Source organism: Perca fluviatilis, chromosome 7 (genome assembly GCF_010015445.1).
Source record: "Perca fluviatilis chromosome 7, GENO_Pfluv_1.0, whole genome shotgun sequence".
In the NCBI taxonomy this organism is placed as follows: Eukaryota; Metazoa; Chordata; class Actinopteri; order Perciformes; family Percidae; genus Perca; species Perca fluviatilis.
Window position 1 is genome coordinate 33,837,652 of NC_053118.1, and position 24,138 is coordinate 33,861,789.

Here is a 24,138-nt window from a genome sequence, read left to right on the forward strand (position 1 = left end):
CAGAGTCTCATCACTGTCCCCCTAGAGGTTCCCCCAGACCTCAGTTTGGGAACCTTTGACCCTTTCAAGAGCCTTAAATGGGCCCTTGGCTGCACTTTGGCAACCTCAAGGACTGATTTATTTTGCACAGAGGTGAGGGAGTTATTAGTGAGATGACTAGAATAGCACATGTATATTCAGTTCAACAAAACTTTGTTGGTGCCAAAGCGTATACATAAACAGAGTAGACTACATGGCCAAAGTATGTGGACACGTAAACAATACTCCCATATCTGATACTTGAACATCGCATTGCAAAATCACGTTCATTAATCTGCTGCTATAATAGCTTCCACTCTTCTGTTTTTTTTTCACCAGATGTTGAGCCTGCTGCAGGTATATTGATCCTATTCAAACACCAGATCACTAGTGAGGTCCCACACTGATGTTGGGTGATAAAGTCTGGATCCAATTCATCCTAAAGGCGTTGGATAATGTCAAGATTCCGGTCAAGTTCTTCCTCACCAAATTGGGAAACCATTTCTTCATGGAGTTGGCTTTGTGCACGGGGGGGCATCGTCACACAAAGTTGCTGGAGCATTAAGATCTTTCTTCATTGGAACTGAGCGGCCCAAACCAAAGGTATACAAACGAATGACGACACCAGTGTCCACGCGTGCTACATTTGGCTACACTCGTTTCCAAATATAGTGAGAAATACATCAGACAAAGAAAGAAGGAAGCTTCTGTGTATGTAAAATCAAAGAAGAAAGAAAGAAAAAGTGTTTCTTTCTTTCTGGTAATCATTTCTATATTCTCCTGCCGGATGTGCCACAGTGACAGTCTGTGTAATACAAAAAAATTGTATTACATTTTGGGCATTTTAGAAGAAAATTGATGTCTGTCTGCTTCTGCAGGAGACACATCTGTTCTTCCTTCTTCTTTGTTTCTCTTGTTCTTCTAAAACACATTTACAACATAGAGACATGAAGCACATGTTACATAGCTCCCTGGTTTGTTGGTAATGAAACAGGATCTCTCTCTCATTAACACACACACACACACACACACACACACACACACACACACACACACACACACACACACACACACAGTTGTATTCAGTAGCAGGCAGATAGCAGCAGAGTGATTATTAAAAACTTAGAATAACAAAAGGATGTCTGGAGCAAGAGGAGGAGGACTGGGAGAAGTCTGCAGGACCTGTGGAGACAGAGGACCAGAGAGGGTTTTGAAAAGGTCTGGAGGCAGGAGGAGGTCCCGGCTTTCACAGAGGAGGCAGGACTTTCTGGCTGTGTGGTGCGCTCCGACACCAGAGGTCCGCTTTAATAGCAGAGAAGGAGGAGGAGAGGCCGGTCGACTCTTTTACACCGCTCAGAGAGAGAGAGAGAGAGAGAGAGAGAGAGAGAGAGAGAGGCTGCAGTCCCGGACAGTCGAGCATCCATATGCCAAACGGAGCGCACATTGAGACGAGTCTACTGGAAAAACGTCCCCTACACTGACTTATCGGCAGGCAGTGAGAAGCGTTTTGAAACTCTCCGGTTGTTATAAATCAGCTGTGTGTGTATTATTATTTTTTTCTTCCATCAGAGCTTAAATTACCTCGGACACTTTGGTTTGGACTCTTCTGACTGCCGGAGTTGGGGAGAAATCCTTTTCCAAATCCCAAACCTCCTCTCAGGATCCCCATACCTGCAGGATTTGGGACTGTTTTTTATTTTTTTTATTTTATTTATTTTAATCTTTAAATGTTTTCATCCATGGACTCCTGTTTTCCGCGCACAACACGAGCAGCCCCGCTGTCTCCTGCCCGTCGGCGCGTCTTTTGTCATTTTAATGTCGCTGTAATCACCGCGCGTCTGGCTGATTGTCGCTATGCATTTCAGCGCAATCTGACAAACTGAGGAGTTTTTTTATTTTTTTTCTTCTTCCTTTTATCTCCTGGCTGGAATAAAGACGATACGTCTGTGGGAGAAACGTTTTTTTTTTTTTTTCTCTTTTGGATTGATTTTGTTAATTTAATTCATCCGTTTTCACCAAAACTCTGACAGTTTTTCGTGAAGAGAAGAACCCCGAGGATGTTGCTCCGCTGCTTGAACCCTCCCTCCTGGTCCACCTGCAGGTTTTCATTCTGCTTTTTGTTGCTGCTCCAAACGCCCGGGCCCTCCTATCCACTAATTACAGGTAAGATTAAAGGGATCAAATGGCTTCATAATAACACCTCACAACACCCACCGTGCGTAAAAATCTACCCAAACCCCCGGGTTATTTAGTCTGCCGCGTCTCCGTGCTCCTTCTGGCTGTTTTTACTCTGCCCGGCGAGCGCACCGAAATCAAAGTCACCTCAGCTTTTTATTCCTGGTTAGCAGTAATGTGGTGGTCAGCTGATGGCTCCATGAAACCAGCCAATAAAACCCCCAGCTTTGGTGCATGATCACCAGGAAGCAAAAACATCAACAGAATGCGAAAAAAAAAATACACTTTAGTTTCTCAGAAAACACTCTTTTCTTCACGACTTCCCGTCTATATTTTTTTGCACCGCCGCATACTCTTTATGTTTTTTATGACACCACGATGGTTAAAAAAAATTATTTTGCAAAGAAAAAGCTCAGTAAATTGTGTTTTGTGGGGTTTGGAAAGCTCTTAATCTCGAGTGTCTTGGGGTTCAGATGAGCGCCTGATAATGAAAATAGACTCGGTTTACAATTTAACCCGGGTTATCCTCTCGGTACCTCCCTGCCAGTAATTGGTCTTCTTCTTCCAGTGGAAAGTGGGTTGCACTGGGAGACAGATACCACCAAAATCCACCCCTGGAGCGCTTGTTATGTGCAGCAGAGCTTGTTATTTGCAGAGGTAGTTTTCTGCCTCACATAAATCATCGTGACACAAGTCAATATCCAAAGTCATTTCTATCAAACTGAAGGAAATTATACAAGGATTTAGATCTTTAGGATGAAAGGTCTGCCTGAAATTATAAGTGATCTTTGCTCAAATTGTTGTTTGTGTCACTAGAAGTTGTAATTAACCCACTTTTTGAGTTAAAAGCAGGGCTGTAAAGTGTAAATCACTTTCCTTAACCGGCTCTGATTGAGCGGCTCCTCTGTGTCCTCCCTTTCTGAGCAGCGGCCTCTCCCTCCGGGTCTGAAGGCCCTCTCTCCCTGGGCTGCTCCCCTTTGACAGCGGCATTGCATCATAGGATATCAGTTTGTTTGCCCTGCAGCGCCGTTGAGAAATGAGAGTAATGGAAAGGCAGTGAATGTAATGTAAGGTGGATGGCTCTGCAGCCGTCTTATCAGCAGCGTGAGGGACTGACTTCTGCGGCCCGAGCTGCTTTTACTGCCCTGACCTGCCTCCCCTGGCACTGTCAGGAAACGGGAATTAGATCAAATGCATTAGATTATGCTTATTTATTTGGTTTCGGTTCCCCTAAGCGTCATTTGGAGGGTTTCCTTGACGACAGTAGTTGAATTCCATGATAATCTCATTAACATAGGGAGAGTCTTTGATGAAGCTGATTTGGAACAGAGGTTCCCCCCGCTTTTCCCTCCAGCTTTTAACATCAATATAGACTTCCACATGACCAGAAAAGAACAGAAATGCCTGCATGTCATCCATGTCTTCTCCTTTCTTTCCCCATTCTGAATCTGAATTGTTTCGGATACTTTTATAAACTCACCGTTGACCCATTTGAAGTCAGGAAGGCCAGCGACATGGTTTGCCTGAAGGAAAACCTGTATAAAAGTTCCTCAAAGTAAGTTTTTCTTTTATCCCCGTATTTGATGTCAGTTTTGCCAGATTTCACGGATTACTTGGATCGCTGTTCAGTGGCTGCCATGTTTGACATGCACGTCCGTTATAGCCTCGATAAGAATCATTTCTGATTATAAGAGTTTCCCCCCCCTCTCCTGGCTGTTATCTCTGGTATCTCCCGAGATGGGAATCAGATGAGGGGCGAAACCTGTACCAGATGGGTCTCTGTAGTCCAACACGTGTATCCGTTTGACATGAAACAGTGTAGGGGAACCTCTGAGAACCAACTACCTCTATCAGCTGAGGAGGCTGGACCATTATGATCCCAGCACAGATCCGATTCCTCCACCTGGCATCCCAAATATGCACTGTATCATCCTGTCCATTGTCTGCTGAACCACAGAGCAGGGGGTTCTGGGCGGGCTGAGGTGTTATAGTTGGACGGTCGAATGTGTCACTGCAGCAGGTGGAGCGGTCAGCGGGTACAGAGGTCATCCTGTTGGCTTCTGGGTTGTGTCCATAACCACAGCATTACCGCTTTAAATCAGGTCCATGGAAACTACCTCCGCCTGTCATCCCTGTCTTCTCCTGTCTCTCTCTTCTACGATCGATAGCACTTTACTGAATCTGAATTTGTTTCTGATACTTTTATAAACTCACCACTGACCCATTTGAAGTCAGGGAATGCTAGTGACATTGTTTGGCGAGCAGGAAAACCTACATAAAAGTTCCTCAAAGTAAGTTTTTTAAACAGCAAATACAGAAAGAAATAGCACATACTGTACATACATACATACATACATACAGTACATATAACTATTTAACATGGAAAAAGAGGCTGTATGGTTAGTGCAGGGTGTACAAACATGTAGAGGGATGTTCAATAGTTACTTTCAGTTTCACCAAAAACCTCCCAGACTTCACCAATTACCGGATTACTGTTCAGTAATTGGCTGCCATGTTTGACACCCTCAGAATTGTAAAAAAACAACAACAAAATAAGCATTTGGTAAAAGAATTATTCTAGGGAAATCTAAATTATTGTTATATGTATATAATCCTTTATGAATCTATTCAGATCACATATTTCTTTCTTTTCAAACCGCCCCGGTTATTCTGAAACAGCCCTGTGGTTGGATGTCACGAAGTACATTTACTCTAGTCATGTACAGAAGTACAAGCTTGAGGTAGTTGTACTTGAGTATTTGTTTTTTGTGCGATTTTAATATTGTACTTTTCACTCCACTGCAGCTTTTACTTTACAGCATATAAAGTATATAAAGTAGCAAAATGAACTCCACTTTGAACAGCTGGAACAGTAAAATGTAACTTTGGTTACTTCATTAATAATAATTGATTTCAGATTCAGATAACTTTATTAGTCCCCAAAGGGGCAATTTAGTTTTTCAGTTTTATATTGAAAATAAATTAGATTAAGATTAAGACTTTATTGTGCACCTTGGTGGCAATTTGGTGCAAACGTCTTACAACATTAAAACACAACCATGACACCACATGCTATCAAACATTAAACATACAACACACTAACACTACACACTATTAAAAATACAACAGCAATTGTGCAATGAGCAGAAACAGCAGCAGGTGGAAAGGAGGTAGGATACAGCCTACAAGAGAACACATTTAAAATACTTCGTCTGTATAATAGCACACAGGCGTGTTTTTCTGCATTATGAGTGTATTTACTCCTAATAACACTTTTGGCATTTTTCCTAATAACTCTTGACATTTCAGATGCAGGACTATTTTGTAATTTCTCATAGAGTATTTTTATCTTGTGGTATTGTTACTTTGACTTACATAAAGGATCTGAATTCTTTCTGTGCCGCGGGAAACAGAAACCGTGCTGCACATGCATATCTGAAGCTAATTAGAGACTTTTTTTTATGACATTTAGAAACCTCGATCATTCAGTTCCATAAGAGATTTACGAGACTCAGACCTTATTTACCAACTGTAAAAAAATGGACGCAACTCCTGAAAGTCCAAGAGAGACCTCTAACAGTTTTGAGTCCCCTGCTGTATTTTAGCTCCAGCCCTTTTAATGACTCTCTGCACTGCTTTCTGCAACTGTGTTATCCATCTCTTTTTGACCTTTTCACTGCTTTTTGCTTACAATAGAGTCAGGTTATCTATTTTTTTTTTCCCAGTTAAAGTAAAATCTTTAGTGCTGAGGTTTGAATGTATCATTAGTATCTCTAGGTAGACGTATCCGATGGATAGGAGGTAAACACAGCAGCTGACAAACAGAGGAGGAAGGTATTTTGTCAGACTGAGGACGAGGCCTCAGAGACCCAACACCCCCACCCCTCTCCCTGCCCTCACCCCCCACCACTTACAGCCCTGCCAGTTTAATTACACTCAAAGGTTGTAAATTTTACTGTGGTGGTGGAGTCGTCAGGGTTCGTCTGCTCTGCCAGAATCCACAGGCTGCTTTTCTGCTGAATTCAAAGAGACGGCACGACTCGCTGCAATAAGGACCTATTGTTGTTTGTTCAGATCTTTAACTTTAGAGCTGAATGACTCTTAGCTTCAAACAGATATCAGTACGTTACTGTCGGGATGCTTGTCAAGCTTTCCGTTCGTATGCGGTTTACAATGGTAACGGTGGCAGATTTACTATCAAAATTGTTATGGATTTTCAAAACTTCAGGTCGGTGATTTCAGGCTACATCTACACTACTACATTTTGGTTGAAAAACAAATAGGCCTATCTTTTGCTACGTTATCGCCTCATGTCCGCACTACTGTGGCGTTCTGAGCCCCTAAAACAGAGACTTTTGGAAACACTGCTGTCCCCGTTTTGGTTTGAAATCTCCTGGGTTGCTTAGTGTAGACCAGGGGTCACCAACGCGGTACCTGCGGGCACCAGGTAGCCCCCAAGGACCACATGAGTAGCCCTCAGGCCTGTTCTAAAAATGAAAATTGAATATTGATATTATCTGTTTCCAAACCTTGTTAAGTCATTGTTGATAATTATTGTTAGAAATCATTAACATGATCAGTGTCTTCACATAGATGAGTATCATTAGTCATTAATAATCATATATAACTAAAGGCAAACTGAGCACAGTTGTTATTTCAGAAGAGTGTATCAAACTGGTAGCCCTTCGTATGACTCAATACCCATGAAGTAGCTCTCAGTTTAGAAAAGGTTGGTGACCCCTGCTGTAGACTTAGTCTAATCGGTTAGGTCGGCTTACATACCTTTCGGTAATAGTTCCACCTCATCGTCGGTATTAAGTATTTTCTGTATTTTTAACTTATACATCCATGATTTTCAACCGCAGAGTAACATCAGACAATCTGCTTCCTGTTTACACCGGCACACACATGCCCAGTGTGTGTGTGAATGGTCATGTGATATGCGTCAGACGTGTTAATATGAATGGAGATTAGTTCCGCTACTGGAGCTAAAACTGTTGTGTGGACGAAGGTCATGTTTTTTTCGCATGGTTACAGGGAAATTGCTTAATCACTAAAATTCTGGTGTTCAACTTCTCAAGTTTTGGGCTTAAATGAAGCCTTAAAACGCCCCTTAAGAATTAAAACGTAGTTGTGTAGATGTTGCCTAAGACAGAGGAAGATAAAAGCAGGCTTCCCACTTCTAGCCAGCAACTTTTGATTTTGTCAGCTGAAATGACACCTGACGATAGCTAGCTAGATTAACTAGTGGTTGATTAGAAACGTATGAACCGTTCCAGCTAACTTGTTTTAAAACAAGATTCTTGTAAAAGCGGTCTTAAATATGCACTTGGTCGCTACTAACATGGTAACATGCTAAAGAACTGAGGCTAAAGCTAACAGGTCGAAGGCAAAAAGTCAGCATCATCCTCACCAGTTGGTGAAATAAAGAATTGTATTGCAGTGTCGAGCTAGTTAGTCTGGGTATTATAAGTTATTTTGTTGAACAACCCTGTTTGGCTTATAGTATGAGGAAAAACGTAACGTTATCTTGGGTAACGTTCATTGGAGTTGCTGAAGTGTAAACTTCCTCAAATCTTATAAAGAGCAGGACAGAGCTGATAACGTTAGCTTAAATTCTGATAGCACCGAGGACGGACTTTTACCGAGTAGGCTATAGGCAACAGCGTGTAGCTTAACCTGTAACCCTAGAAACTAATGTAGTTAGTTCATAATGTGTTGCATCAATGGCCTTGATAAAGATGGACGGACACAAGTATACTTATAAAGCTATTTAGTCGGACAAGCTAACTAGAGCATCTTAGAGCAGATAAACAAAGTATTTAGTCCATTCCTTACACTTTTGCTCCCTTTTTCTATTGTGGTCGATACCTAAATCATCAACATTACAACAAACCAAACAGTGAGCAAGTCAGAGGTCACAGTACACTGATAACAGACTGACCAAATATTGCAAAAAAAAAAGCCTCAGTCTTTCATTTTATGTTTGCAAGTACCAAATTGAATTCTTGCTTTTACAGCTTTTTTGCGAAACGTAAGATAAGATAACCCGTAAATGATCCCGATGGAGAAACTGCATGATAACAACATGATGAACTGAAGCAGAAAATAACAAACAAGGGTTCAAGACATAAATAGAAAAAAAAAACATTAGTGATAGAGAAACAGGCAGATCTTGATTCACAGGGGTTGTTCAGTCCATTGTATTGGGAAATTTCAAGTCGAAGCCAATTCCTTAAAAGTAAATGCAGCGGTCAAACAGTGAGATAATTTCTATTCCTAGGACAGACAGGATCAGCTGGAGGAAACAGGAAGTAGTTGGGCACGCAAACAGAACAGTCAGAGGTGGGGATTTACCCTTTTTCCTCCGATGACCCTGGTTCAACTTCCAGCTCGAGACAGTAAGTTCCTACTGGGAAGGAAGTTATCGTTTTAGGGAATCAAAACAAACCTGACACATAACCAAACAGCTGAGCATCGGTCCGGATTTCGCTGCATTCTGCTGCAGCTCTCCAAACAGAAGGAACTGCTGGCTTTGAGATGTTGACATCTGTCTGCTTCTACCCATAAACCCTTGTGTTTAGGGTCGTTTCCTGTAGTTGGTTCAGGTTACATTTGCTCTCGTAACAAACTGAGTGATTCCCGTTTTTTAAGACCTCAGTTTAAATGTCACGGCTTTTTACCTGGACAGACAAACCCCCCAAAATGAATATGTCATAAAAACAGAAGAAATAGTCAGGTGTAGTAGCCGGGATGCACTGTTGAGTACAAATGATGAAACTGCTGCTTTTCTCCAGAATTGAAACACAAAATTGGAATAGAAACAAACAAAAACTTACAATATCTGTTTGTTTTTTTGCCACTAGGGGGCAGCAGAAGAAGCTGTTGTGTACACAACACTGACGTATTACAACGTATCATCATACAACGGTTCGTATGATATCGTACGAAAAGTTGTGCACACTTTATGGGGCATTAAATTACGAATGTCCAGCAACACGGGCGATCAGTGCACCTGTGCAAGACCCTGTAGTGCAGAATATGTAACGTAAAGTGTATAACGTAAAGTTTGTTACGTAACAAATTTAAGTTAAAATAAGACAACATTGACTTTTGCTTTCATATGGAACATTACCAGCGTTCTCCTGGGTGAAAGTCCATTGTTTGACCCATCCCTCCTCCCTACGCGTATGACTTTGTCGCTCTTTATACTGCGTCGCCTGACCTCCTCCCTGAGGCAGCCCTGCACATTCTGGCTCACGATTATGTGGGTCATATACAAATGAAATCTGTAAAGTGCATTACTTTTCGTTGGTATAAGAACGAACAGTTAACGAGAACAGCCTGCATTTTATCACCCTAAAAAGTTGTAATTGTTAACATGTTGCCAGACACCGAGAAACATTAGCATTCATTTGGAGTCGTGTTTGTGTTACCTGTTGAGTGTAAGTCCAATATTCACTCTCCTTTTAGCTCTGCTTTGGTCACCACCAGCTCAAGAGTAGAATATCTGCAGCTAGATGCCCCTCTATGTTCACCAGCTAGTTCTTGACGTTCATGAGAGCGCTGAGACTGAACCTAAACAGTAAAGCTGTGGGCCATAAAACCAAAACAGTGAGCTCAAAGACGCTAAAAAAAGCTGTTTGTTTTGTTGCATGCTGTCTTTGTATTGTCTGTGTTTTTTTTCCTAACTTAAAAAAATGCAAAATATAAAAGCTACGCCAAACTGCAGAATCGGCTAATAATTCTCTGGTCAGTCACTGTGAGCGTCGCTAGAGCAGCTTTAAATAACCTCGGTGAATTCTGTGGTCATGATTCACCTGCTTTCAGTTCACAGTTTATTTAAGACGAGCCTGTGTGATGTCATGTTGTCTCAACGGGTGATTGCGTACTTCAGGAGGGTTGGTCAGAGACAAAAGTCCAGACCCGTTTTTCACTCTCAGCCTCCATCTCACCTTTCCCACCTTCCTGCTGTCCTTCCCAGGTACCGAGGCCAGCTGTGAGAACGAAGGAGAAGTCCTCCACATCCCCAACATCACCGACAACCCCTGCATCACCTGCGTATGTCTGGTAAGAACGACTACTTTCACTTTCCGTGCCGGCAAATATGTTGCAGAGCTGGCAGTTTTTGCCGTTGTTGCCCCAGGTGAACAACTCGCCGCCCGCCCTGTTTGTTCTTAGCCACTTGGCTGCTTCAGCTTTTCCACTTTGACTGATAGGATAAAATGACCTCTTAAAGCGCTGATAGTGATATTTGTAAAGCCGATTACTGATCTTTGTGTGTGGTTTTTGTTATCAGAAGGTTGTGAAAGATTTGTAACGCTGCGCCAGGACTTTGAAATGCAAGGCTTTGGCGGGATCTCATGCGAGACATGAAGTATGGATTGTTTGATTTCATGGTACATTTTGTAAGCAGCTTTTTTTTTAAAAGCCTTTACAAAACCTTTTCAGTGAAACATTAAGTTGATAGTGAGGATGAAAAAAAAAACGATGCAACTCAGGATGTAATAACGCAACTTTAGACTGCGGAAAATGTTTTGTGGCACATGAAGTCAGGATGGCAGGTTTTTTAACGGCTAAGTGATTTGCGAGTGCATGCAAGCGCTTTATAATGCGACTCTTAACTGTTTTCTGAGGATTTACAACAAACTTGCAGTGAAACAGAAGTGGGGATTGTTTGTTTTAACAGACATGCCTGTCGTCACGCTGTCTTGACTCGGCCCGGCAGTTAAAACCAGCCTACAAAACATTAGGGGACGACTCTTTCCTGGAACATGTGCTCTTTGACCCATGACCCCCACACCACCACTCTACCCCCATTACTGCTGTAGAGGTCTTTGTTTTAGGGGATGAGAATGGACCAACAAGGCTTTTCTGTGTCACTGCGTAGACAGCGGCTGAAAGAGAAGTTTTGGTTTTTTACCCTCCAGGAAGCACGCGGGTGTGAACTTGAGGGCTGCATGTTGTTCATCTGCATCCTCGGTATATACTTTACATACTGTTAGGGCTGAGTATCGGCACTCGATACTTTTAAGGTATCGACGAAAGAACCCAGTACTAAGTGGTATAGAAACTTCTCCAATCAAACAGTACCTGCGTTCGATCCTTTTTTGTACCCAGTTCTACAAAAAATAAAAAAAATATTTCTATGGCTTTGCTCGCAGCCAATCATCGCTGCCCTTCTTCGATTTAATGCAACATGTGATTGGCATAGTCAAGCGCGGTGTATTTGACGGAGTTGGCAGTTCAGTGTGCCGAGATGCTTCCATTCACATGAGTGGGTATCGAATGAATTACTCTATTGTTATCGGTATCACTTTAAGAGTACTGCTATCGTCATTATTTGAACGATACCAAGCCCTACATCCTGTATAATACTGATATAATTATCTGCACCATGTCGATTAAAGATGCTTGTTTCTGATTGGCTGGTAAGTTAGGACACTTCAACCATACCCTGTATATTCAATCATTAGTCTGATTGTTCTGATCGTTCTCAATCAGTGCTACGCCTGTGTTAGACTTTGTTTTAAATTCTTGTGAAGGTTGCACATTTACCAGGAAACTGAATATGTTGGTTAAATGAAAATATTTTGGGGAACTGTGTATAAGATGATGCACAGGACATCAGAAAGGTGGTTTCAGGCGCTTTAAGACTGACAAGCCATTTTCTTCCACTTCGGAGGCCTTTAAACTGACTGTTAAAGATGACAGTGAGTAGTTGTCATGGTATAAGAGCTATATTTCACTCTGAAGTGTTCTGATTTGAGACAAAAATTGAATATAACAGCACAAGGTCGTTATTCGCCTCCTGTTCGGCTATTATTAACTCATAATGGGACTCTATATGTCACCTTGTACATGACCAGTTTGTACATGTTCTTATTCATGGCAAAAAAAACTTTCGATATCCAAACCCCAGCTTCTGATTGGCTTTGTAAAAGGTTCCGTCGGCTTCTGATTGGCTGCTCTGAGGCTCCCCTCGGCCTGCAGTCTGACTGAGCCGTCCTCTGTGTTATCAGGCAGAGATCAGCCAAAGCCCTGCTGAATGCTATCAGTCATCAGCAGGCAATGGCCGGCCTTTCATCTCTGCTTTAACCCCCCCCACACACACACACACACACACACACACACACACACACACACACACACACACAGACCAGTCACTCATAAACTTATATACATTCAGGGCTCAATCTTTATTGAATTTGGCCTTTGTTTGTTTCCTAAAAACTTTTTAAATCACAGATGCATGGCTTTTTTGCCTCCAAGCACAAACTGATATTAGTCAGATAAAAGCTCCCAGTTTCAATTGCCTGGTAAATTTTCAATATTCTTTTTAAGTCAATTACTCTATGTAACAAATCATGAAAAGTTTCTGTTAGTTACGTGACATGTTTCTGGTTTAGTTTGACGTGCATAGCATGATTTTAATCGGCACTCTACACAGATTTTACTTTAGTTTGTTTCATACCATCGCTTACTTATTTCTTGATATATGACAAAGCTAGTATTGCTGGAAATAGCTGGGATCTAATAGTTAAAAAAACAGCTGGAAATCAATATTGCCAAAATGTAAATTAAAGTTGCATTTTCGGTGTTTTGAGCTGGAGAAACACCTCAGTGGTTGATATTATTGTTATCATTTTACCTCTATGGTCTTCTATGGTTGATTTGCAGCATAATGAGCAACTACTTTTCTCTCTAACTTATGTCAGAGAATCCCGCTCACTCTGAACCGTTTCCTCGTGCAGCGAGAGGAAACGTTTTGATGCTTGGTAAGACAACATCCAGGTTAAAACCAGACCTTTAGCAAAAACTAAAGTTTTTCAGTGACCGCACTTCCTTCATCCCCCAAAGGACGGACTCTCGAAACGTCGCCAGGCTGTCTTTAGGGGGTTGGGGAGCCATCGGGGCTCCAGTGTCACTCATAGGCTCTCCAGTTGGTCCGGAGTACCTGCTAATGGCTCTGTGGACACACACACACACACACAACACACACACACACACACACACACACACACACACACACACACACACACACACACACACACACACAGAAGAGCCATTGTGTGAGTCGGGGTGAGGCAGAGAGCTGTAAAGGGGCCAGGAGTGGATGTGGCTGACAGACTGACTGACAGGTCGGTCGCCATGACGATCGGTTATCTTGGAGGCAGTCAGTCCATCTCCGTCACGCTCTTCATCGTCCTCGTCTATCTGTCTGTTCATCTCCATGTCTTTTTCCACTCTCTCATCGGCTCTTCCTCCCATCGCTCGCCCTCAGATTGGCTCCTTTCTGGGTGTTTTTTCACTCCGTCACTTGTTGTAGTTCAGATTTTTTCTCTCGCGTGTAACAAAACCTCTAAATGTCAGCTGTTTTTATTTCCCTCTCAGCACCATGTGGGAATAAGAGCTGGATGCTGTGTTCAGTGTAAGGCCAGGTGGAATATCAGCTGGATATATATTTTATAGGAGGACATCTTTGCGTTAGCTGACTTGACTTTGGCCGAGGCAATAGTTGGCTTGATATTCTGGTCACGCTAATCAGAATCAAAATCTGGTTTATTGTTAAGTAGGTTTTCACATACAAGGAATTTGCTTTGGTGTGTTGGTAAACTTAGTAAGAGAAAATGAAATAATATAAATAAAACAAGTGTTGCAAGCAGTGGTGTAGTCTAGTGTATTGTAGTGGTTATACTGTACTGTATATATATTGGCCAGAATCTGCCTTTTGGTGTGTGTGTGTGTGTGTGTGTGGGGGGGGGGGGGTCTGGTTGTCCTCCCCCAAGGACGTTTTGAGCATCAACGACTTCATTTCCTGTATTTGGATACACTTTTATGCACCAATTTACGGTTGAAATACCTTTATTTAGCCTATGTGAAGAAGAAAATAGCAGATGACAATTCAAAATATATCAAAAATATAATGGAAGTGGGTATATGGAAATCCTGGAGTACCTGCGTATCACATAGACTACACCACTGGTTGCAAGAATCAAGAAACATAAATATAGAATAGAAGATAATTACAATTAGGGCTGCAACTAACAATTGTTTTCATAGACGATCTGACAATTACTTTCTCGTTTAGTCGATTAGTGGTTTGGTAAATGGTGAGTTATGTGGATCAGTGTTTCCCAAAAAGCCCAAGATGACGTCCTCAAATGTCTCGTTTTGTCCACAACTGCAATCAGAGAAGTTTTACTTTTTTATCAAAAAAAACTCAAACCGATTAATCGATTATCAAAATGTTTGGCGATTAATTTAATGGTTGAAAACTGATCAATTCATCTTTGCAGATCTAATTACAATATAAATATGAAAAATGACTATAAAGTAGAAGGGCACTCGGTGAGTGCAGACCTCCGCCATGACCTTCAATCTTGCAATGTTGACAAAAGTTAAAAATAATTTGTGCTTCCGCATCGTGATTTGGATCCGCTCCAAAATGTATTAGCTTCTTCCTCAGCCCATGCCACACCCTTCCACCAAGGTTTATGGAGAGCGGGCCAGCAGTTTGTGCGTAATCCTGCTGACAAAACAGACAAACAAACAAACCGAACCGAAAAGAAAACCTCCTTGTCGGAGGAAAAAAATATGTACAATATATCTGACTACCAATCAAAATATTAAACACGCTGGTAACAATAGGGAGGTCACAGACGAGGCTCCACTATGACTCCCTGATGTCCGCTATGACTGGGACGTCCAGTGAGCATCTGGGCTTAAACAACGCCAACATTGTATCAGTTAAGGGACCTTGAAGGATTATCATATAATTAAAATCTTTCACAGCTCCAAATCAAGCAAAAGCTTCTGATCTTCATTGACACACAGGCTTTAAGTAGAAAGTATGAATGAGCCAATCAGAAGAGACTCCGCAGGTTCGTGTTCTGACGGCATGTACAGCAACAACAAAAATCTATCCCAAGAGACAAATATTGCACAAATATGCACACACAAACGAGTTTGGTTGTTCACTCTGCTGCGTCGCAAATGAGCCGACTGACGCTTCAAACTTTCCTATCTGAAGAGGGGATGATTCATTTCGCAATCAATCAATATGAAAGATTAGCGCACGAACGCAAAACAAATGGCATCAAGTCATTTTTTTTCATTTCTGTGAACATAAAAGGAAGAAAAAAAAAGTCCCTCAACAACAAACAGACATTGAATCGGCTGCTCTCATCCCGCTGGGATTTAATATGAGTTTTACACATTTTCCAACATTACAAGCAGCACCCAACGGTGAGGAGGTCAGAGGTCCCAGCAGCCCCGTTAATCCAGCAAACAAACATTCCAGATGCATGACACACAGAGGAGTTTAACACTCAGTAGCTGTGATCGATCTGAGGGGGGGGGCAAAGGTTGTTTCCAGTCAGTGTCTCAACTCAAACAGTACGAAAAAAAAAAAAGCTATATATATAAAACAGGTGCGCGTTCACCTATAACATACAACGGAAAATATCAGTGACGTAAAGCGTTAGCGTGAATCAACTTGAACTTTATCGCTTTAACAAATCTTGTGTTAACAAATGATAAAAAGGTAAAGAATTAAAATGGATGGACACAATACAGAAATACAGTATGAAATGATCTAATACCTTATTTGGCTTTATATAGATTTTCCTCCTTCCAGTCTCCTACTCTGCCTCTTTATCTCTTTTTGTCTCACTTGTCTTCTGGAAACAAGAGATGAGAAGAGTGTCTGAGTTGTTAGAGAGGGAGATAAAACACAGGACAGGGTCAGTCGGGGAGACCAAAGGACAAGTTCCAATAAAAAGCACAGCCTGTTAATATTAATATTTACAGTCTATGATAAAAAGCCTCAGTGTATAAAAACTCTGGAATATGATTAACTGATTTTGAATTAACGTTATTGTGTCCTCAGCGCCACAAGAGTCTTTGTGAGAGAAAGAAAATCCAGTTCCAAATATCCAAATTCAGTAAAAGTAAAGGATAATAAGGGCTGATGGCTTTATCAGTCGATCACCAGAAAATTTAAAGCAACAAGATTATTGATTCATCATCATTTATCAAAGAAATATGACCAAATATTTGCTGTGCCGATGCAAGGTTTTGCCTCATTATAACTAAGACTTGTACTGACTTTATTTACAACTTTTTCGGTCCTCAAACCTTCATCACCAGTACCAGGTGCATGCTGTTTGTCTATAAGTGATTCTCAAAGTAGGGTCCAGGGACCCCCAAGGGGCTGTTGCACTCTACCAGGGTGTCCGTGAAAAGTTTTAGATTGATTTATTTAATAAAGACCTGCAACAAGATACAGAATATACTGTAAATATGGAATAAGACAGCTTTATTAAGAGGATATAAAACTGGATTTATTTATTTTTACCAAAATGTAAGTTGATTCAAATTATATTTGCAGCAATCCTGCTCAAAATGAAGTTCAGTTTTCATGGTTGTGTGCAACTTATTTTCGACTCCGACCAGCCAGCGGTGACGTTTTTACGTTGCTTTTGGAGAAAACGTACGTAGACGCTCAGCGCCCTCTGGCAGAGAAGACGACTCGCTTTTGGGGAAAGCGGTTCCCATCGGCGTCTCTCTACGCCCGCCTCGTCCCTGTGAGCTACTGTGGCTCCTGCTCTATGGCGGGGGGGGGGGGTCGCGACCTGTTTGTTTTTGGAGGAAGGGTGAAAGGTGGAAGGTCATGGTGACAAGAGGAGGTGGGCGGGCGGTGATGGCCAAGGGCTTAAGTTGAGAGCTCCTCTCCTGCGCTGACAGAGCCTGACTGATCTCTCTATCCTTCACCATGACGGAGAGAACGCATGAAAGGGAAGAGAGGAGGGGGTAGAAGTAAGACAAGAGGCTTTACATTTTGAGACAAACGTCTCAAAAAACAGAGGAGAGAGTGATTACCTTGGAGAGGAAGATGGAAAAACAAAGTGGAAGAGAGTAAGAAGGGAGAGTACGGGGGATATTGGCGACATGTAGGCCAGTGAAGCTTGTTAAATTTGAATTTGGAAAGGGGAAAAAAAGAAAGAAGACGTGGGAGATGATTGCAGACAGAGGAGGAGAAAGTGATGGATGATGGGAGAAATCAATGGGCAGGAGCTGAGTGATGATGAGGAGAAGGAGTGAGGAAGAAAAAGACCAGGAGAAATAGTGAACACTGTCGCCTCCTAGTGGCAATTGTCAGACAAATGTGGAACATGTTATCCATTCGAGAAGAAAAAAAAAGATCATTTAATGCCGATAAAAATGTTCCTGTCAGTCTTTTATTGATCAGTTTTGTCTCAAAATTGCTCATTAAAACTCTTGACGATGTTTCTTTGCAGTTTCTGATGATGAGTAGTAAATATTCTGTCCCCTGATGCAATCTGAAGTAACTTTGCTTTTTATTCTGGTATTTACTCAAATATGACATACAGTCAAAACCTAGTTCAGAACAAAATCGGTAAAATCCCTCCAAGTCAATAACATGCAAACATAAATGACAAAAAAAAAAACTAAAACATAAAAACTTTTGATGAAAAGAATCATCCCTGCTTATTCAAAACTGACAGTAAACTACAGTCACATAATTATTTGTATTATATCTGCACTTAATTTATATAGATCTTTTCTAACCAAAAAAACTTTTTTTTTCTATGGCTTCATGTAGACTTTAAAAGCAGAAAAACAAGCACATGTAACGTACACGTAAACCCTGGACACAACATGAACTCTGTCAATAATAGGATTCCTGCCGTCGACCTTACCTTCACTAAATGAGTTAATAATGATTGAATTTGAAATGCTGTGGGTAAAATCTGATTTTAAAGACTATTTTTGTCTCACACTGAAACCTTGTGTGTCTTTGATGTCCAAACAGCTCACTGAAGCTTCCTGTGTCCTGCACATAGTTTGGCAATTTCCACTTAAAGCTCTTCCAAAAGATTATGAGGAAAGCTGCTACTTTTATTTTGGTGGTTTAGTGTAAACTAAAGAAATAAAGGTTGGCCGGGTTGGCTCAGTGGGTAGAGCAGGCGCACATATACTGAGAGGCTTATGCCTCGACGCAGAGGTCCAGGGTTCGAGGCCGACCTGTGACGATTTCCTGCATGTCTTCCCCCTCTCTCTCTCTCTCCCTTTCTCATCTAGCTGTCCTGTCAATTAAAGGCTGAAAAGCCCCAAAAAATAATCTTAAGAAAGAAATAAAAACACTCTGAGAGTTAGGAAGTCTCTGGTCAAACACACAAATAAAATTAATTTGAAATTAGAGCTGTAAGATTAATCGATTAGTTGTCGACTATTAAATTAATCACCAACTATTTTGATAATCGTTTTGAGTAACCTTTAAATAAAAGTCCAGACTCTCTGATTCCTACTTTTGTGAATATGTTCTAGTCTCTTCTCTCCTCTGTGACAGTAAACTGAATGTCTTTGAGTTGTGGACAAAACGAGACATTCGAGGACGACATCTTTGGCTTTTTGGGAAAATAGTCGACAGGTTAATCGACAATAAAAATGTATGAATGGGTAGTTGCAGCCCCAGTGAAAACCCTCGTATCTCAATACAGTAGCATGTATACGCACCGACACACACAAACACTTTCCCTTTCTCTGACACACACGCTTACGAGCATACCAATGTTTTAGCCCACTGTGTGTTTGTGTGTGTGTGTGTGTGTGTGTGTGTGGGGGATGGAGGGTCGTCACCCTCGGCGACAGCCAGCCGTCCAGGCGACCAGCCTGGTGCCGTGGTGGTATGTCGAGTGTTTATAAGGCGTGGTGACCCGTGGTGACCTTTGACCCTGAGACAAGAAGGGTGAGAGTGAATTGGGGGGTGTTAGGGGGGGGCATGTACTAACACCACTTTGTGCTAATGGATAACAGAGAGAGAGAGAGAGAAACAGACATGACCTTGGCGACCAAATTGTCCACGGTTCTTTAAAGGACCCTTCCTGTTTGTTTTTGTGTCTAATTTAACACAAATCACATGTACTTTACACTAGAGCTGCAAAGGTCCATCGATTAGATGTATCAAAGTATCAAATTAATCTATTATGATAATCAATCGGTTTCTGATCAAAGATTCTGTGATTGCAGTTTCTTAAATGTGAATATGTTCTAGTTTCTTCTCTCCTCTGTGACAGTAAACTGAATGTCTTTGAGTTGTGGACAAAACAAGACATTTCAGGACTTCATCTCTGGCTTTTTGGGAAACACTGATCCTCATTTTTCACCATTTTCTGGCATTTTATACACCAAACAACTACTTGATTCATCGAGAAAATAGTCAACAGATTAATCAACAATGAAAATAATGGTTAGTTGCAGCCCTACTTTACATTGAAGTTGACCATTTTGTAACAATGCTGCTGCTGTGTTTTACAGTGCATTGTGTCTTCTCTGCCAGACATACAGTTGTTTTACATTCACGTCTCAGTAGAGTCTTCAACCTGGCTTGAGTTGTGTTATCTAACATCAAGCGTCATGAACATCATGTCTGCATTGCTTTTTGTGACTTCACAAATCAATTTGCATGTAAACTGCATTACCGTGCCACGATAATGCAGACTTCTGTTTCCAAGAGTCTACTGATTTAATATCTACAGCAGAGGTTTTTAAAGTGTGAGGTGGGCCTCCCCAGGCAGACTCCAAACAGTTTCCGGCGAGGTTTCAGGGAATGAAAGCGAAAAAATATTACATTAGTTATCAAAAGAAGATCACAAAGAATAGCCCAAATGTGTGTGATTTGGTCACATTTTAGAAATACAGTAGTTTTGGGGATTTGCATTGTTTTTCTTACAGTCAGAAACTAATAAATTCATGAGGACAGACCTATTTTATGTATCTGGTGTAGTCTAACGTTATGTCAAACAGCAATTTGAGGCTATCTTGGCTCAATTGTTGAGTGTGAGTGGTTGAATGGGAACACATAGCATGATCATGATCCCATAGGCATCATAGTGTCAGACTTTGAAAACCAAAACTAAACCCAGTTCCTGCGCTTGAAACGCAGATAACCTTCCAGAGTTACTCAAAGAGTTCCTGGTTGCGAATTGTTGGTAAGTGAATACACCTGTTTTGGTACATCTGTTTTGGGTAGTTATGGCCAGCTCTCTTCATATTAACATAATGGTCTCATGTCCCGGTGTTCTTCCTGTTTCTCTCTTACTGTCAACAATGTCACGCTGTTTGTTCTGATGATTCAACCGGGGACAATGTTAAAAATGCTCAAATCAGCCTTCACTCCACTCATGTTGTCATTAGAAATACACATTGGTGGAAGAAGTATCCAGATACTTTACTTAAACAAATATAAGAGTGAGGCATGTATGGCAATGTGAGAATGTATTTTGTTTCATATCTTTTGCACGTAATGTGTTAATAGGTGATATGTATATAACATAGAGAAATTAATAACAATACATTTAAGAAGATTGATACGATTCTGAGGGATCTAAGAACAAAATATAAATAAAATAGAATGTAAAAAGGGTAGGTGTAATAAGCAAATGCTTCAGCCTACACCTTTTCACCTTTATCGGTCAGTATTGGTCAGAAATGAGTTAAGATGACACTGTACGAAATAAGGTGACACTTTTTTATGTTATGTATGTGATGTGTATCTATGTGATCAAAATAAACTAAACTATACTGAGTAAAAGTACTGATAGCACACTGTAAAAATACTCTGTTTCAAGTAAAAGTCCTGCATTGAAAATGTTGCTTAAGCAAAAAAAATCCTCACATTTTAGAAACTGGAATCGATCCAAACCGTTCTGTCAATCAACTACTTTCAGATGTACTTGTAGATCGTTATATTGTTGGGTAGTTGAATTAATAGTAAAACATATTTTATAAACTACATGTGTTTTGTGTGCAAAAACCCTAATTGTTAAAGTAACTAGTAGCTAAAGCTGTCAGATTAATGTTGTGGAGTAAAAAGTACAATATTTCTTCTCTGAAATGTAGCGTTTAGTACAAGTGGAATGAAAAAAAGTAAAGTACAAGTACCTCAACATTTGTAAAATACAGTTCTTGAGTTAATGTCCATTTCACCACCGGAAACACAATTATCAATCAACAATAAATAAAATAAAAACTCCTCTTAAAGACAAATGACTGTAATTCACCCGAGCTTCTGTAGCACCTGTTGCTGGAAGATGAAATGAATGTTGCATTGTTCACCAGCTGCTCTACTCGCCTGTTCCTCAACATGTTGCAGCTTCTTCCTATTTGACCAGACTCTCCCCTCTGTGGGCTGGATCCTCCACCTCTTTTATTTATAAAGTAACTGAGATGGAAAAATGGAGCTGGTAGTTAAGCCTGCGAGTGTAGAAGAGATCCAAGATCTAATAAGGTTGGACAAATCACATATTAACTGAGACAGAGGGCCTCACATAAAAAAACAAAAAAAAACAGCCATTATAGAATCAGCATTTGGCCCTATACACCCTCTCCCACTGTACTGCCAGATTTACTTTTTTTTCAGAATACTGACCCCATCTTGTGTTGAGATGGAAAGTTTCCGATAGATCTCTAGATGAAGCTGAATGTGCAAAAGGAGATTTTGCCCTTTTCCGCTTTCCTTTATCGCACTTCTTTTCCCTCCCGCTTATTTCACTTTCTCTTTTTTTCCCCCCTCTTTCCATCTTTGTCCCTTCCCTCCCTCCCCCTTTGTCATGACATCATCTGTCCTCAGTGTGGTTTGGGTTTAGTTGGAGCGCTGCTACTATATTAAACCACTCCGATTTATTTTCGCCCTCTTTTGATCCGTCCTTGTTAGAGCCGCCTGCCGCAGTGCCACAGGGCCGTGACGGGGACCCGCCAGCCTCCACTTTATAAACCCTCACAGTGTGTAAAATAAAGCACACACACACAGCATGTGGATAAAATCAGCTATAAAAGCTGGGTGTGAAAGTCGAGCGGATTAAGCAAGTGCAGTCCCACAGTGCAGTTTTAGTGCCGATGACGGATACAGTGTGCAGTGTTTCTAAAGGTGACAGGAGGATTGTTGAGTTGGTGTGAAAATTCACAGCTAAACTGTGGAGATTGAGTCACCTTTTACTTTCAGAAACAAGCTGCAGACTTCTAAACATCTGTGATAGCAGAGCACAGAGGTGATGTGCAGATGAAAACATTATCATGAAAACATTTAAAGTTAAATTGTGGTTATTTTTGCTAGTGGAGTTGCTGTAGGGATGACAATGTCAACCAAATATTGAATGGATTGCCATGACATTTTGTACAGATATTCATCCCCCCCCTCAGGATGAATCGCAATAAATTTGGGGATTTCTCTGACTTTTAATCTTGCACCACCATCAAGTCAAATAATCCGTCAATACTTTGGTTTATGACCAAATACCTGAAGAAATATAGGTGGATTTGTTGTTGCTATGCTAATGTCAATCAAATCTTATCAATGCACACCCACACAGTCCTGATAAAGCAGATTAGCTGAGTTTCTGAGTTTGAAACTCTTCATAAATTATACTTAAAGATACTTTTTTTTCTCATAAAAGGTTCTGCGTATTAAGTTATGAATATTTTAAATAGAGTAATAGAAAGTTTTCAGGGACTTTAAAGAAGTAAAGATGCCACTACCTCGTGTCTTTAACTTGAACTGAACGCTAACTTCCTCCACTGTACAACAGTAAACACTGTACAATTCATGAAGGCCAAACTAAAACAAGACTTTTTTTCAATTCACAAACAAAATGAATGAATAACGTAAAAGGTTTTCTGTATTTTTTTGTATAATATGTATCAGACTGGAGTATATAGTATATTTGACTTCCATTAATGAAAGAGAGAATGAGAATTCAAACTAAATGAAAATAGTAAAGGAGTGTGTTATTAGCCTGCCTTGCACTAACCTTCATCCTGGACTTTACATCTGCCCATTGCACATACAAATTCTGCACTCAACCCGTTCAGCCTCCCAAACCCAAACCTTTTTTTTGTATGCATACATTTGTTTTTCTGTATTTATTGTTTATTTCATATTAATGTGTAATATGTTTGTTTATGTATGCACCTTTCAACAAGGCAAAATCCACATAAGTGTGCTAATGGTGGCAATAAAACCTTTTCTGATTCCGAAAAAATAAATAAAAATGGCATACAGTATGATGGAAAATATAACACTTGCCAATTGACTCACTTTCCCTTTCTATTTTCTCTCTCTCTTTCTCTCTCTGTGCTGCAGGAGGGGAAGGCAGACTGCAAACAGGAGAAATGCCCACTGGTCTCTGAGGACTGTGCTCTGGTGGTGAAACAGACCGGAGCCTGCTGCGAGAGGTGTAAAGGTAAGACGGACAGGTGGACAGGTGGACAGGTGGACAGGTGGGCAGACAGACAGATGGACGGAGCCAGAATAAGAGGATTGTGGAAACACAAATCTTAATATTCATGGTTAAAAGTTTCATTACTTGTACTGCCCTCTGATTCTCCAAATTGAACTCAGTGGAGGAAATGAACACTTTGGGTGAAGTCTGTGTTCCTTTTGTTACCATATTGCAACCAGCAGTGATAATAATGATTACCCTGGGATGGTTTATTATAGGACTACAGTACCTGCAGCTGCTCCGCACTAATAGGAGACTGTAATAACACACCGGTAGAGATGCTAACCAGAGCCTCTCCAGTCAAACACACACACATAAACACACACACACACACACACACACACACACACACACACACACACACACACACACACACACACACACCCTTCAGGAACCACTTTATGTACAGTACCTAAACGGTCCGACCTAAATTTGACCTGTGGGAGTAAAGCTGCATTATTTACCTCTCTCTCTCTCTCTCTCTCTCTCTCTCTCTCTCTCTCTCGTGCTCATTCACTCACACACACACACACACACACACACACACACACACACACACACACACACACACACACACACACACACACACACACAGAGCTGCAGTGTGTGGAGACAGTGCGGCTGGTGAAAGGGGTTCACC

General features: G+C 41.0%; 1 protein-coding gene across 1 annotated transcript in view; it reads left to right on the forward strand.

The window, feature by feature from the left end:
• The window catches only part of bmper (BMP binding endothelial regulator), a 53,046-nt gene that overhangs the window by 11,565 nt on the left and 17,343 nt on the right, over positions 1–24,138 (forward strand). The window contains exons 3-6 of the mRNA XM_039806161.1: positions 358–621; positions 1,588–2,181; positions 10,178–10,263; positions 23,360–23,488. Coding sequence (XP_039662095.1) covers positions 2,076–2,181; positions 10,178–10,263; positions 23,360–23,488 — 321 coding nt within the window. The 5' untranslated portion in view covers positions 358–621; positions 1,588–2,075. The remainder of the gene's footprint in view (positions 1–357; positions 622–1,587; positions 2,182–10,177; positions 10,264–23,359; positions 23,489–24,138) is intronic.